General features: G+C 44.9%; 2 protein-coding genes across 3 annotated transcripts; one reads left to right on the top strand and one right to left on the bottom strand.

Moving 5' to 3' along the window:
* The first annotated feature begins 3,736 nt into the window (after positions 1-3,736).
* On the top strand, positions 3,737-4,551 carry LOC136486823 (putative lipid-binding protein AIR1). The gene has a single exon (XM_066483854.1). The coding sequence runs from the start codon at positions 3,824-3,826 to the stop codon at positions 4,301-4,303; it is 480 nt and encodes a 159-aa protein (XP_066339951.1). The 5' UTR covers positions 3,737-3,823; the 3' UTR covers positions 4,304-4,551.
* A 328-nt stretch (positions 4,552-4,879) lies between these two features.
* Positions 4,880-10,113, bottom strand: LOC136486809 (NADH dehydrogenase [ubiquinone] 1 beta subcomplex subunit 8, mitochondrial-like). Of its 2 annotated transcripts, none has more exons than XM_066483836.1 (4): positions 9,853-10,113; positions 9,642-9,728; positions 9,444-9,539; positions 4,880-5,170 (listed from the first exon to the last, which is right to left on the bottom strand). In XM_066483836.1, exons 1-4 carry the CDS (start codon positions 9,982-9,984, stop codon positions 5,111-5,113), a joined length of 375 nt encoding a protein of 124 aa, XP_066339933.1. In that variant the 5' UTR covers positions 9,985-10,113; the 3' UTR covers positions 4,880-5,110. The 2 variants fall into 2 exon arrangements, with proteins under 2 accessions (XP_066339933.1, XP_066339939.1); XM_066483842.1 differs by lacking the exon at positions 4,880-5,170 and adding an exon at positions 5,243-5,799.
* Between the last annotated feature and the right edge of the window lie 6,652 nt (positions 10,114-16,765).

The raw sequence follows: 16,765 nt of genomic DNA, 5'->3' as shown, positions 1-16,765 counted from the left end.
GGCTTCCTGGTTGAAAGACCTGGCCATGGCCGGTGACAAGTGAGGGTACGGGCCCCCCTATGTAGGTGGACTCTAGGATGCTGCCGCCGGGGGTAGTTCCGAGAGTGTGTTCGCCATGGGCCACGGGACCTAGATCTCCATGGCGGAGGTTTGGTCCACGGCTGTAGGTGGACACGGGCGTTGGCCCTCTGATGTCAGTGAACTCGTAGTTTTCATAGTGGATGTGGCCATCATGGGCCATTCTGCCAGCGAGTCCACCAATGGTGCAAGGAGTCATCGCTTCCTGCTCAACAACGAGAGTGCGCGACTGTCCCCTACCTGGCGTGGCAATTGTCGATGTTTTGTAAACCAGACTAGTAAATTTATACGATTGTCGCACTGCTCTAGAAAAACGATGGTAGTATCCAAAAGACATGAGGAGTTATATTGGTTTAGGCTAGAGCCCTACGCCCAGTCTCAGAGATGATCGAGTGCGTGTTCCTCGCTTGAATGCTCTGAAGTTCTTACAATGGGGGGTGCAAGAATGGTCGAAGAGGTTGGAGAGCTAGAGCTAGGAGATGGACTGTCTAAAGAGAAGCTCCAGGAGCCTTGCTATGATGGAGAATGAGTAAAATGGTAGATGCTGAGAATGAATGGAGATGGTTCCCTGGCTGTCCTTATATAGAGTTCGGGGCCAGGGCATTTACAAAGCAATAGGTTCTCCCGACCGAAGGGTCATGAGCCTAAGGGAGGGCCTAGCTAACTTGGCTTGCAAGCTATGCCGTCTTGAGGTACACGTCCGGGCGTGGTTGTTGTCATGGTCTTATGGCCACGTCGTGGTATGGTGTGGCGTGGTGCTACTGTACCGGCCGTGGCAGCATTGTAGGCATGCTGGTGGTTTGCCAGCCATCCTATGCAACGTGGTCTCCGCCGTGGTCTTCGTCATTGTCTTCTGTTTTCCTAGGGCATCGTACAGGAGTTGGTAGCCGCCCCTAGGTCATTGATACCTAGTTGGCTTGAGGAGCTGAGGACCATGATCCCAATCGTTGGGGTCAAGGCTTCGCCAATCAAGATGGCCCCTAGGTCAAGGCTATCGTCGTGGATCCCATCCCGTAGTGGGTGGAGTCGTACCTTTGTCTTGTCGAACCATATTTGGACGGTGGACTCCGTACCGGTCATCACCGCCGTCCGGTGTTGTCTTGTCTTTGCAGTATGGCACAGGGATGGCGTCTGACTGGACCGAAGTGACTGTTGTCCCCTCGGTCCTTGCGGGGTCAGTGCGGTGTGCTTGCTCTTGTCAGAGCAGGCATGCTTGGCTAGGCCTGACCTCTCTCCGTTTCCTCTGGGGGACGTGATGGGAGAGAGGTCGTGCGCCTTTCGAGCACCGTGCGCCTAAGGTAGGAGGAAGGGGTCATGGCTGACCCCAACCTTAGCGCCCGGCCTGGTTCGCTTGGCTTGGCTAGGCCTCGGTCGTTCGGGCCTTCGCTAGCTAGGATATTGCGGGCCATGTGGCCTGCTAAATAATCGATGCCTTGAGACACCCCGGGGTTATGGCCCCGACAAAACCCAAGGATTGGACTATGGGAAATCTCACGTAAAAAGGATCGGACTCAGTTTCATTGTGCCGGACAGGGAGGTGGACGATTCCCTTGGGAACTTATTAGGTGTAGAGATACAATTCATGTCTCCCTTATCGATACTGCCTCACAATTTGGATTGAACTGGTACACGGCCCAAGGCCCGGCATGCTCCCTTCTATTTGAGGGAATAAGGGGATGCTTCGAAAGATTGAGAAAGGGGATCTACTGGAGCAATTTTTTCACCTTATTTCCCTACATAACAATTTTTAGAAAAAGAGTATTGCTTTTCTCAATCTAGTGAAGTTGCTCTTATTATTAGTAATAGTAAGATATATAGTTATATATGTAACATGTATCGGTCTCTTCTGCAACAAACCATAAATAAATAAATGGACACTCTGAATTACCTTGAGGGCCAAGAATTTTCTTAAGTGCCAAAATGAAACCGTCAAGAAAAATGTAGTTTTCTTGGCTAGAGACTAGACCTCCAAGAAGATGCATATTCTTGACTGCTAAACCAAACTGTCAAGGTAATTGCTCATTTCCTTGAGTACTAGTTTAAATCACCAAGGTAACTCCATGTTTCCTTGAGTGTTATTACAAACCTCCAAGATAATTGCTTATTTCTTTGGGTGCTATTTGAAACCACCAAGGTAATTCGTATTTTCTTGAGTGTTATTCAAAACCGAAGGTAATTCATATTTCTTTAAGTGTTGGGAAACCGCCAAGGAAGTTCTCGGAGCTTTGAAGTTCAAACTTTTTGAATTTTTCAAATGGCCTCGGATGGACCTAAACCAAAGTTATAGTAATCGACGTGATCTAAAACTTTTCAGTTCAATTTTTTTTACATTTAAAATTATTTAGGATCTCAACTAATTACAAGATTCAATAAGTGGATACAAAAGAAAAGAATACCTAGACACAAGTTACTTCAACGTGTAGTGTTGTCAGAGCCGTGGCCTAACAACCCCCGAACCTGCTTGTCATAGCCCTGGCCTGACAACCCAGACGCCGCCTTCGACAAGGATGAGGGCGAATTGCTCGTCAACCTTCATGGTGACTAGAGACGCGTACGGTGCTCGTGTGCCAGGATCTAGACGAGACGTCCGATACCATATGTAACAACATTAGAGAGGCTGCTACTAGTTACTATATCAATTCGATTGTTGGTAGAGTAAGCTACAAGGAATTGGCCATCGCCGGTGAACTCGAGCCACAGCTCACCTCCATCAACACCGGCGTGAACTCAGTTTGCTTCCTCCTCTCTTAAACCGATCGATTCCGTTACAGTTGTATTTCACAGCACATTCACCAGACGCGGTTGATGGGGCCGCAACTACTGCTTCCACTCTGGGCTGATTAGTGTTGGGTTGGGCTTCCTCGGCCGCCTGCTCTTGGGTCTTCTATAACTGCTCGTACCGTGACAGCAACAACGGGCATGGTGGACACACTAGTGCATCAGGGAAAAAAAAAAGGTGAGAACAATCTCTACCAGGACGTGATGCGAATTGTTTAGCTGATATGTAGGCAGCGGCGGATCCAGAAAATATTTTAGGGGGGACTGAATAACACTGCTGCTCGATCTTAAGTCTTGGGTAGGGAGGGCTTGAGCCCCCCCCCCCGCCCCACCGCTAGATCCGCCCCTGTATGTAGGCCACTATATCATTTTAACCGCACGCATATAGTAAATCAGATGCACCAGGTCCACGCGTCAGCTTCACATCCGCATCCGTACCGATTTTTTTTCCAGTGCATCGTATACACGGTACATACTAGTACAGCGTTAAAGCTAATTAAGGTGCCCGCACCGATCAACCGGACAGGTGGCACCGGATCGGAGCATCTGTAACTGAGCTGTGCCGTGATTTATTAACCGTCATCGGGTCCTGCATGATACACACGTTAAGGGCACCGCAGAATTCAAAGCTTGCATGAGAGTACATCACCTTTCCAGCCATGAATCACCATGGCACCGCCGGAGAACGCAGCATTCCAAAAGACCAAAACCACCTCCTACCTGGTCCCCTGCCCCTTCCATCCCTGGCATCATGCAATGCAATGCAAGATCAAACAAACTGGTTGTTACTTGTATCGATCACCCGTGAAACGTATAGCGCGCACCCCTCCCCTATAAATACTACCTCCAGTACCCGTGGCAGCTAGAGCATGCACTCGTACGATACACTCGCTCCCTGCCTGTAACATCATATCGATCGGGCACGCGCAACACAGGCGGCATAGCCAAACCAACTGGAAGCCTGGCCATGGCAGTGCCACGCAGAAACGGTAGTAGCACGACGGCACTGGCCGCCGTTCTGGCGCTAGGCCACTTCCTCCTCCTCGCCACCCACTCGGACGCCTGCGGTTCATCGTGCCCGAAGCCGACGCCGATGCCGCCGCCGGCGCCGTGCTCCCCACCGACCCCGAAAGCGCGGGGCGGCGGGGCCAGGTGCCCAGTGAACGCGCTGAAGCTGGGCGCGTGCGCCAGCGTGCTAGGCGGGCTGGTGAGCCTGGAGCTCGGCCAGCAGCAGCGCCCGGCGGCCTCATCCAGTTCGTCCACGCAGCCGTGCTGCCAGCTCCTGGGCGGGCTTGCCGACCTGGACGCGGCCGTGTGCCTGTGCACGGCGCTGCGGGCCAACGTGCTGGGCATCGTGCAGCTGAGCACCCACGTTGAGCTCAGCGTCCTCGTCAACTACTGCGGCAAGAAGCTCCCCCAGGGCTTCCGGTGTGCCCGAGCTAACTAATTAATTAAGACGTATCCACACGCCTGTGTTACTTAGGTTGTCTGTGTTAATTTGGAGTACTAGTTCGGTCGTCTAAGGCTCTGGATTGTTCCGGGCGCAACTATGATAACGTCCACGCTCTGTGCTTGTGTAGGCAAGTCGTGTTGAGTCATGCTTCGCTAATCTGTTTGAAATTGCATTGTGATTACGAATCGGTCAGGCATCTGAATCCAAAGTTTGTTCAGAATAATCAGATGCATTCTGAGTTATTTGTGCTGGTGACATGCATCGCAAGTTGTCAACGGACAACTACACGAGTGAAACATCAGCCATGCGACGTCTCACGGCTGGAAAACTGAAATAATTCGTGCCTCTTGGCTCCTCGTGAGCCGATTCTGCTTGCTAGTGCCCGGTCCATAAATACAGCAAAAATATTCAGTGCAAATGTCCACTTCGGTGGAAACGTGAAAACCATCATGCCAAACCCACGTAATCACTACAATCGAAAGTTTGCTGGCAGATTATTGCTACAAAACAGGTTCAGAGTGCTGCGTAACGTTTCAAGATACAGATGAACAAAGAAATTCTGGCACCGGATTGTTAATACTCGAATCCGTAGCATCAGGAATAGTTGCTCAGAGCTGGTTGCATTATTGTAGGGCAAACCCATGCTTCACAATATTCAGCAAATCACAAAACGGTAGTTTACAACAAGGTAATCACAACAAAAAACCACCATGGTAAACAACAAGTTTTCCCTGCTTTTCTCTGACGGAAGGAGATATAGAGCTAAATTCATCAAAGTGCCCTGTCAAACAGATAAATAATCTAAAATGGTCTATCACCAAGTTCAGCTCTCAAGTTGTCGTACGGGTAGACTTTGGGAGTCTGCAAGAAACAATTGGACACGTTTAGGTTAGCTCACTCAACAAACCATGTCAAGAACAGATACTGATTCACTAATATCATGACTTCCGAATATCATAGGACATGCACATTCTTTTTACATATTGTGAAACAAGCACGCCATTGTACAGAAGGCCCTTTTGCAGAAGAGAGTAAATAATACATTGTTATAGAGTGCAACTGTACCACTACTCTGCCTAATCAAAGCTCTTTGAGAAAACTCGTTCTGTACAACATTTCTAAGATTACCCACTACCCAGTGTTTGTAGACATTACATACCAAAGAAAACAAGCTTATATATAGTTCAGTTCTCACATTCATGTGGTGTAGCCATCATTAGTTATTTAAATATTGATTCTATTTAAATCTAGTGTGACCAGTGGCACATTTAGTTTGCCACTTCCTGTCTGGACTTCAATTTTGGGTCTGATGCACTTGCTTTCCCCTTTCCTGTCTCCCTACTTTGTTAGCATGTGTACTGCATCTCTTTTTTTCTTCCATGTTGCATATGTGACACTCGTTGCTGACTGAGCCCCAAGCCAATGGCTGGGACCCAACTAACATAAATAACTCAGTACGTAGGATAGATAACTAATCCAGTTTACAGAATCTGAAAAAGTGAAGTGAGGAGGTAATTTCAGTTAGCATCTATACTTACTGTTGTCACTATGTGCTTGCAGATGAAATAATCAGGCAGTTCTATGAGGATTTAATCTACATAAAAAATGCCAGAAAGGAAACCTACAACTAACTCTCAGTGCAGCTCATAGACATGTACAAAAAATTGTTCCCTCATTTTGATAGCATGTCAATATTATATACAACTAGACTACCATGTCATGGGATTCGTGCACTGCTAAGAAAAAAAAACATTTAGAATCAGAATTTGATATGGACATTAGTATCAAGAAGACATTTTCAGGGTTGAAAGGTATAACACAGATCATCCTCAAGTTACAACAGTGTTTCCTTAGATGACTCTACTCAAACCAAACCACTGATACCATGCATCTGATGGAAAATCCCACAGCTTCTAGTGCATAAACATAAATAGGAACTCAATCATAGCTAATTCATAATTCCCTCCACCAATCAATGTAGGCCCTATTTTTCTAGGATAAAGCCATCAAACATAGATTCTTTACCTTTAGTTTCTCTTGCAATATATTCTCAATTGCTACAAAATAAACATCATCATAAAATTCCTCTGAATACGGATCTATCCATATAGCTTTTGTCACTATAAACACATACTCCCTACATTCCAAGTTATAGTACACTTTAGCTCTGTCTTAAGTCAAATGTTGCTAACTTTGACCAAGTATTTAGAAAAAATATGAACATCTATAAGATCAAATAAATCATCTATCAAAATATATTTCATGGTTAAAGAAACTAATTCCATGTTGTAGATGTTGGTGCATTTTCTATAAACTGGTCAAAGTTTGTCATGGACAGTCAGCTAGGCCTTATGGGCCAGATCCACAGTATGAGAGGCCCATTAGAGTTAGGTTTAGATATAAGATTAGCCACCTTTCTTAGGAGTCAAGTAAATCTCTATATAGAGAGGGGAGTTGTATTGATTGGGATTAAGCAAGAAATCACCAGAAGAGATCCTCATCTACCCCAGGCCACCGTCACCGGCATGCCTAATCTCAAGTGTTCGGTTCGACATCCATTCATCGCACCACCCCTAATCCCCAAACGTTCCGCATGCCCCTCTTCGAACCAGGGGCGTGACAATTGGTATCAACTTGCCAGGCATCCTTTCCCATGGCCTCTGCTAATGGCGACCAATCAACATCATTGGTGAATTTGCGCACCAATGTGTCAGCTGGATGTGCAACGATCTAATCAATCACTGAGGAACTGAAGATGAACATGGAGCGTGGATTCATGGTGACGCGTCAAGTGCAGGCAGCAGCCACCAGATGTCATCTCCTTGGATCAGTTTGCATGTGATGAGGCCCTAGTTGCTCTCAGCCCGGACCGTGCGCAATTCCATGGCTGATCAAGCACCGCACAGCAGCAGCAGCCAGTCAGTAGCTTACGGCCCTGTCTCGTTCTGGTTATAATTGGATTCTGGGTGGGGAAAAAAGCAAGAATCCCAGCATGATCCAGAATTGAGAATCGAAAAAAAAACAAAGGTACTGAGATTATAAGCGGAAACAAATAGGGCCTACATGACATTTCCATAGACTGGTTCATCTGCAACGTCATCCCTGATGCTTCTGCTATGGCCCTGGCGCAAGATGTGGCATGTGCAGGCGCAGCGATGCTAGTAGAAGGCTGCCATGCAACACATGTTTCTGCAATGGAGTCTACAAGCTCGTGTGTTTTCCCTGGGAACCAGGAGGAGTGATTGCTGCATGCGCTCTCTCTTGTGAGATGTTTCCACTAACAGATTTGTGCATATAAGGTCAAGTTCAGCGGATAAGGCGGCTACAATCTCTTTACTGGGATCTGCAAGTTGAGCAATCTGGAGTACATCCTCAGCTTGGAGTCCATCTGCATTATGCACATGGAGTGCAGTGCTACTCCTGAAGGGCATGATTGTGACATCATGGTTGGTTTGCTTCCATGGGATCCAGGCATGCAACATTGGCCTGCAAATAGGAATTGGAATCTTGCACTGGATGTGCAGGTTGCGGCTAGCTTGCAGTCAGGAAGGGCAGATGCCGCAACAAATAAAGATAGTTCCTCATTTATTGTTAGTAGCGAATAAGACACTAAGCCGAGATGTAAAAGGCTTTTTAGGTGATAGGTTTGTGTCGAGTCGAGTCTAAGTCGTCACGGCCAGAACCGCAGTATGAGAGGCCCGTTAGGGCTAGGATTAGATATGAGATTAACCACTTCTCTTAGGAGTCAATTAAATCTCTCTTTATATAAAGAGAGTTGCTGTGTTAATTGGAATTAAGCGAGGAATTACCAGGAGAGATCCTCATCTACCCCGGGACTCGAACTATAATTTACAACGGAGGGAGTACTCCCTCAAGTCAATAATACTTGTCAAACTTGATTTTGCACGGACTTTGATGCATATCTTTGACCACTAATTTTATCTAGAATATATTCTCAAAATCCTTCAAATTTATGAGATTTTGCAAAAAGTTTTTTCGAATATAAATCTATACATATAACTCGCATGTTTCCAAACTCAATAATTTAAAAGTTATTGATGGTTTTAGTTCGACTATTTTTTGTCATTGCAAAAATTGATTTATTCAATGCCTTACATTGATGGACAGAGGAAGTATTAGCCATCAAGTAACAGTTCAAGTCGAAATTTGGGTATACAGATCAAGTTATTTTGGAGTATATCTCCTCAAAACAAGTTATCTTGATGGTCAGTCAGAAGAAATTCAAAAACTAGTATCCACGGCCCCACCTGGCTGTTAACTTATGGGATCACCATAGCCATAGAATTGAACGCCTCAGATTATTAACCTTTAATATGCTACCATCAACAGTTCCTCCCATAAACATTTGAGTGCCAAATAAAACTTCAAGATCAATACCCAAATTGCTAAAAAGTGAGCCACAAACAAAAGTTACAAGTTTTAACTATTTGATTTGATCGATGCATTAAGGTGTCAAATTATTACTTAATAGTACTGCACACCTAAACCTAAACGGGCCCTTTAGCCGATTTAAACGCCATGAAAACGCTACACTGTGATACGCTATTTCTGTTTAATCGGCGGTTGAACACATTTAATTGGCCATTTAGCCTGAATAAAGGCTAAACAGTAAGTGCCCGACTGTTTACCATTTAATTTTTAGGAAAACACTGCTTAAAAAGACATGGATAAGTGTCATTATTAATTTAATTTTGCTGAAACATCAAGCCATGTGCCCATCTTTATGAATAAAACAAGATTCTCTACAGATACTTAAGGCATGGTCGCATGGATAAGCTTTGCTCATAGTGAATCTGTTACCTCGATTCCATCATCCCATTTCCCAGTTTCTTTTCCTACAAAATGCTAGCTTACCGTAGGTGGAGTGATATCTATTGGCATGCAAAATCACAAACATCATCTATGAGGGTCCAGATTTTCAACATTTGAAAGCAATATTATCATTTTGTCAATAATATCTTCTAGTAACTTAACAATAACCCACGGAGGCAGGTTTTTAAAATATCATAGTAGAAACATAATTACCGTAGGTGGAGTGATATATATATAGCACAACAAACACTGGAAGATGGAAATGCAATCAGAGAAACAGCAGTTAGCAATGCGCACTCACATATGGTATCTTGGAGGCCTTGTCGTTCACAGCAGCAGCCACACCGAGGGCAGCGAAGAACCCCAGCCCTCCGCACAGCCACGCCAACGCCTCGTACTATCGATCAGCAAACACAGAACCAATCAAACAGCCAAATCAAAACAATCCAGACGCATATGACGCTGCAATGTGCAACGTATTTGATCAGGTCCATACTACCTTGCCGATGTGCGGGGCGAGGCGGTCGATGCAGGGTTCCGGGAAGGGCGTGCCGTTATCCCACACCAGCTCGTCGTTCACGGGCAGCTGCGACCCAAAGAGAAAATTCCCCAGATCCAATCGATTTGAGACGGAAATTCACTGGGCGGGGATGAGGAGAGCACAAGCTGGTGTTGGATTTGGATTTGGACTCGGGGCGCGGGAGACTTACGGGCTTATCGGGGACGATGTGGCGGCCGACGGGGAGGCCCATGCCGGCGCGGTGCCGGAGGGCGGAGGCCGCGGCGCGTGCGCCGCCGCCGCCCAGGATGCGGGATCCCACTGCGGTTAGCCTCCCGGCCATCTCGCGCTCGCTCACTCTCCGATCTGTGCGAGTCGTCGGTCGTGTAGTGGGTGCGGTTGCGCGGCTCGTCGGCGGCGGTGGAGACAGAAGGAAGCTGAGTGGGCTTTGTTCTGGACCTTGTGTGCTGTGTATCCAGTGGGGAAAACTGGAAGCAGATTGGGCATGTATTTCGGCCTTGTGGATTCCACTGGATCAGGATACGTTTGTTGGGCCACGCTTCACTGGGCTTTGCATTGTGGGAAATGACGATCACTGGGCTTCACAACACTGCCACTGAAAAGTTACTCTAAAAAATACATCAAAAATACTATGTTTCTTTGGATGAACAGTTTTATACCCTACCATTATCCTCGTGGTTCTCTCCTTACCTCGACGAGTTTTGATCTGGCGTAAGCTAAAGACTAGTGAGAGTTTGTTGTCATATCCGTTAATCTTCTTCAGATCTTAGCGTTCGGTGTGTTTATCAGAGAAAGCAGTTCGTTGGCTTTGGATGCGGTAAAATCTCGACCTCTTCTTTTGGTCTGTTCTACAGAAAGGTCCGATATCTTCAACACTTTGTCCTGATGATGAAAAAATGTAAGTCTGCAATTTTTGGAGGGTTCCTCTAGCCGATTGTCTTTCAGTGGATATATATATATATATATATATATATATATAAGATCTCGTTGTCAGCGGCGATTGACTTTTGCGTTCTTCAAAGTCTTTTGGTGAGGGTGTTTATAAGTGTCTATTTTCTTTCATGGCTTTCAAGTGCGATCTTTAAGGTACGACAGTCAACAGGCAGTGGACGTTCCAAGAAAAAAAAACAATTGATTTAGTCTCTGATGTATTCTTATTTTCTTTAGAGATCATTTTGTATTTTATTATCCATCTTTTATACTAACCTTTGTTTCCCTTGACATATTATACACTCTTTTGAGTGTCCTTATAAAAAAAACTATCGTCATGGAATTGTTTAAATCATACCGGACTAAACATATATAAGCATAATCAAGCAAGCAACTTGCACTTGAGAGTTGAGACAGTTGCAGTTGTTTATGCAGCTCCCTTGCCCTCGGCGCGACCCGCCACCGAAGCTACTGGTGTTGTTAACTCGCTGGCAGGTGACGGATTAAACATAGTACCGACATCTGATGCAGATGTTTCCATGAGCATCCACATCAAAATGATTTTGCCCCTGCGTGCCGTCAGCACAAATCAGACCGCCAAATCAACCTGTCTCCGGCTTAGGCTCGCCTCCGGCTGTCCAGCTGCTCCGTCAGAGATGCAATCACCCCCTCCAAGTCCCAATACTTCCGCTGCTATCGAAACAAAAATTTAACATATTTTTGTCTGATGGTTTAGACTATTGCATATAAAAAAATTGTTCAGTTATAAACAAACTGTCAGATTGATGAGAGAAATTAAAACAGCTAGACAAACACCAGAACATTTTGAAAACAATTACTGTCATCGACTGTGGAAGGGCGCATGCATCATGCCTGTACTGCTCTTGGATTACAAATTCGGGCATGAATGAACACTAAACTATTTGCAGACTCCGACTCCAGACTGCACCGACCTGGGTACATTCAGCTAATCTTGCTGTTAGCTAACTGCCCCGGGGAGCCGACCGGGCTAATCACTCGATCATATTCAATCAGTTATCAAGTCCGTGAGATCGATGACAGGAATAAACAATGCGGAGGCTCACATGGCTTTCAATGCTTGATGTGTCATGTTTCCAAAGAAAAATTGGACTAGCCGCTAGCTAGTGGTTGATCATTGCTTATACATTTTTATTTATCTTTACTTAGCAGCTATGTATGTTTTGGTAACGTACCGTAATCTAGCCGTAGATATGCACAACATGCAAGCTGAGTAAACTCGCCAACCAGACATGCCCGACATGCTGCATCAAGTAAATGCGATGCAACATGATATAACCGATTAAACATGTTCAGAACATGAGAATTCAACGAGCTGTACACGTACGTGGAACTTTATTCAACATAATTTCTACCAAATTCCGGCGTTCTAGCTATGTATATGCTTAGCAGATGTATGGAAGGATTTTCCCCAACTTGTGCTCTTGGATAAAGGCTTGTGCACAAGGAGGTAATGTTAGCAACTTTAGCATTAAAGTAAATGATCAGATTAGCCCGAATTTTCATGTAAAAAAAGAATTAAGGCAAGTGATCATTTGTCCCCAATAGTTAACATAGTGGTTGACATGATAGCTATCTTAACTGCAAGAGCCAACGACAATGGGCAGGTACAGGGTAGTGCCGCACCTAGTAGAAGATGGCTTATCTATCCTACAATGCACATATGACACAGTGATTTTCCTAAACCATAATTTTCTGCAAGTAATGAACATGAAGTTGTTGCTATGCACTTTTGAGCAATTCTCAGGTCTAAAGATAAATTTTCGTAAGAGTGAAATCTGCTGCTTTGGGCAAGCTAAGAATTACGAGATACAATACTCAACTCTTTTTGGATGCAAACTAGGAGTGTAACCCTTTTCGTTTTCTAGGCCTGCCAATGCATTATAGAAAACTTAATAACAAAGATTTAAAAGTCACTGAAGACAAAATTGAAAAGAGGTTGACTAGTTGGAATTGCTCTCTTTAGGCGATCGTCTAGTGTTGATTAACTCACACTGTTGTCAAGTTTACCTATGTTCATGCTCTCTTTTTTCGAAGCCCCTAGAGGGTCCTTAAGAAAATTGAGTGCTATAGATCACGATCCTTAAGATCAACAAAAGAAGCAGTATAGACTTGCAAAATGGTCCATCATTTGCCAACCAAAAGAGCAGGGAGGCCTAGACATACAAAATCTCGACATACAAAATAAATGTTTATTAAATAAGTGGTTATATAAGTTATATAATGAAGATGGTTTGTGACAACAACTACTTAGAAATAAATATATCAAAGATAAAACCCTTTCGTAGCTCAAAAAAAGGTTAGAGATTCCCATTTTAGGTGAGTTTGATGGAGTGAACGACCAATTTTTAAAATTGGCAAGTTATGGTCGGAGAAGCAACCCAAGGATACCTAGTTTGAAATAGTTCCTTAAGTTCCAATATCCTAACTTGTATAATATATTTCGGTAAAAACAGGCTACTGTTGCAACAACTCTTGGTGCTAAACCACTTAACGTTTCCTTCAAAAGAGCTTTAGTAGGTAATAAATTGTTAGAGTGGTAGCATGTTGTAGCAAGACTTCAGAACATTGATTTACAAATAGGAAGAGATACCTTCTTTTACTTGCTTAAAAATAATGGTTTCTTCACAGTAAATTCCATGTATATATATGTTGTAAACAATGGAATAAAGGTTTCACAAATAAATATGGAGGCTAAAGATACAAATTAGAATTGTTTTTTTTTCTTTTGTGGTTCCTACAAAGAGGTGTTAAAGATAATTTAATGAGAAGGAATTAGAACGGGTGCAAAATGTGTGCCTTCTGTTCCAAGAACGAAACAATTCAACATCTCTTATTTGACCGTTTATATGCTAAATTTCTCTAGAGAGTGGTTCACTTTGTACCAGGATTGACAACCCAAAAGGTGTCCATGGTCTTTTTTATATATAGTTGGTACAAAATAAGGGTTTTAAATAAATAAATCCTTATCCTTATTGATGATAGGATGTGTAGCTTTTTTGGTGGACAATATGGTTTACAATAAATGAAGTTCTTTTTGGCAAGTGTCGACCTAATATTTTTTAGGTTATATTCAAATGAACGCACTGGCTACGCTAATGGACACAATTACACGGAAGATGACACCATAAGCAACACATTATTCAAGTCTATCAAATGCTAGAGGCAGTGGCAATGAATTTCTTTTGCGTCCTTTGGATGGCCTTATAATGTTAGAATTGAGTTTTTGAATGGGATACTTGTGTGGTAGTAAATGGTCTGATTCTCTCGGAGACAAGAGATGAAGCCGGATTTTTTTTTTCCATTATCTACAAAATGTGATAGGTATCTTCAACTGAAGTACAGTACTTTGACTCATGCTTTTGATTGTGCACAGTTCTATTGTTAATCGCTTATTAATCTGATGTGAACGTACGGCCATGCATGTCTCATCTTGTTATAAGTGAGATTATTTTTTGAAAGAATTATAAGTGAGATTATTGGTTGTTTTGAACTTTGAAACGAAGGGTAGCGCGGTTATTTGTCTCCATCAGCCTAGCTATAGTTAAACAGTTCCTGTGGGTCGCTTGGTCCATCACTTTTATCATGCATGAGGCGGATATTTATTATTGTATTGATTATTGGTGCAGCAACGCCGGGCGCAGCGTGATTTGACCCCATCCATTGACGCACTGGCCGGGCGTGAACGTTTTTTTACATGTAATCCTGCCTTCAAGTCTCTCAAGTTAAGACGTTTCGTCTGAAGAAAATGGACAGGAACCAGATGCCATTTGGACTGGCAACATCAATTGTCGTTTCTTGTTGGCTACTAGTACGTGCATGCACTGATCTTCGTCTCTTCGTTCGGACTTTGCTGGGCTTATAAGTTATAGTTAAAAGTATCATTGGCTCATTTAGTATGAGAAAAAAATATTATTCGTTGACTGATAAATCATGATTTATAAACAAATACGACCGAGCAAACGGTCCGCTTGATAGAAGAACAGAGACAGATTAAAATATCGCAGAGTAGTACTCCGTAGTGCAGGTACCAATAAAATGGACATGTTATTAGTCAGTAATTTATTACTACCTTTGTTAATAGATCATGATTGGAGAACACCAAGTAGAATACTCTAAGAAACTAAAGAGCAGTACAGTGTATACTTGTAATGAATTGAAACAGTTTTTGAGCCCGATTTCTTCGTTGATTTCAGCCAGGGCTTATCAGTCAGTCAACAGTATTTTTCTCTTACAACAAACCAGCACTAATCAGATTTGCCAGCCTAAAAATCAACCAACAAACGGCCGAACAGATGATAACAGCAGCAAATCATGGACCACGGGACAATGAGGTGCTAGCAGCTGGTCGCATTTACTCCTGTGTGATGATGGTGATCAACAGATGTTCTTGTCTCCAAACATTGAACCACGTTCCTATTGCCTTGACATCTACTACCCCAATCCACAGTAATTCCAGTTTCAGCTTAAGAGTCGTTTGGTATGGCTCTAGAAGTGGCTCCGGTTTCAGCTCAGCTCAGCTCAAGCTCAGTTCCAGTTTTCAGGAGGTGTTTCAGATTTTAAGTGGTTGCTAATGCAAGGATCTTCATTTTACTTATATGTGCTAGTAAAATTTAAAAATGGTGTTGAGCGTCAAAAGATTACTACTACATGATGAATGTGGCTAGCAAATGATGGTGCATTTTGGAGCGACCGGCGCGCCTTCAGCTTTCGCTCCATCCCTTTTGTGTCGTGGATCACTCGCCTTTGGGACTTGGAGCCTTGAATATACCGAGCTGCAGCTGCAGTGCAGCGACTGCATGCTGCTGAAGAACGACGACAGGAAAGGGAGGGGGAGAGCTTTCGTGCAGTGCAGTGCAGCCATGATGCACACCACACCAACTGCGTTGCACTGCACATCTGATATGATGGAGCATTACCGTGTTAGTGTTGATCTCATCTGACTCGGCCCAACAATCGAGTCGGGCCTTGATCCAGTGTTTTGATCGGGAGCATCAACCAAACTAAGGTTGGTGGACCCCTCGTGCAGCACTATTTAGAGGGAGGTGGGGGCCAGGGCGTAGACACGAGGTTCATCATGATCCCCACTTACTCTCTAACCCTACCGATCAAGGGAGTGTTGAAGCGGCGGGAAGTGCCACCACCGGACTGCTACATCGTGCCTGCACTGCGTCTCCACGGGTTGTTCCCTCGGCGGCGGCGCCATGGCCGCGACTGCGCTCGACATGTGGTACACCAAACAGTTTCTCTATCTAAGTTATGCATTTATCCAGTGATCTGCACCTAGAGGTTCTAGAATTTCTATTAATTGTATCAGAGCCAGGCTTTTTAGGGTTTAGATCTAGTTTTGGGTAGAAAACTGAAAAGAAATCAAAGAGATAGAGAAACAGAGGGTTCGATCCGTTTCGAATTGAAACCCTAGACCTAATCGGGGGAAGAAACAGAGATGCAGAGGGTTCACTTGAACCCAAACCTTGACCCGCATTGACAGCTCGGGGAAGAAGAACAGTATTCAAACCCTAACCCTAACTCGACCTAACCCTAACCCTAAACCCCAATCGGACAAGATCCGAGAAGAATAGAGCAAGATCCTATCAAAGAGAAGAAGGGGAAAGGGGGATGGCTTGGGAGAAGACCTACCTCGCCGCTGCACCGCGCTGCCGCTTCGTTGGCGCGCGAGAAGAAGGTTGAGCCGCTGCTGCTCGAAGGGCTTGCGCGAGCTCTGGCCAAGGGCACCACAACTAGGCCACTCGACGGCGGCGTGCTCAACCACAAGGGAGCGTGCACGTCGGCGAGGGGGCCGGCGATGGCGCCACCACCTCTCTACCTTTTCTTAGGGTTAGGGGAGCGGGGCCGCGTAGGGTCAAGTGCAACGGCGCAAGGCCGCTAGACGGCGGCGCGCTCCGCCTCGGGCGAGCGCGCTCACCGGTGAAGGGCCCCGCGGCGGCGCCACCATCTCCTACCGCCGAGATTTTAGAGAGAGAAAGAAGGGAGAGCAGAGAGCCGACCGTCGTAGGCGAAGAGAGCGAGGCAGGGGATGAGAGTGAACTAGGGTTCTAGGGAACGGCGTGGCTCGAGCCTTTTGTTCGGCCGCGGCGCACGGAGGACCGTCGGATCACATCCGACGGCTGACA

The sequence above is a fragment of the Miscanthus floridulus genome, chromosome 1 (genome assembly GCF_019320115.1).
Source record: "Miscanthus floridulus cultivar M001 chromosome 1, ASM1932011v1, whole genome shotgun sequence".
Classification (NCBI taxonomy): Eukaryota; Viridiplantae; Streptophyta; class Magnoliopsida; order Poales; family Poaceae; genus Miscanthus; species Miscanthus floridulus.
Note: the sequence above shows the minus strand (reverse complement) of the source record. Positions and strands in the feature narration are given on the sequence as shown.

Coding starts and splice junctions, on each gene's coding strand:
- LOC136486823 (XM_066483854.1), top strand. CDS start 3,824: ATGGCAGTGCCACGCAGAAACGGTAGTAGCACGACGGCACTGGCCGCC.
- LOC136486809 (XM_066483836.1), bottom strand. CDS start 9,984: ATGGCCGGGAGGCTAACCGCAGTGGGATCCCGCATCCTGGGCGGCGGC. Junction 9,729..9,852: donor ACATCGTCCCCGATAAGCCC/GTAAGTCTCCCG, acceptor TTTGGGTCGCAG/CTGCCCGTGAACGACGAGCT. Junction 5,171..9,443: donor AGGCCTCCAAGATACCATAT/GTGAGTGCGCAT, acceptor TGTTTCTTGCAG/ACTCCCAAAGTCTACCCGTA.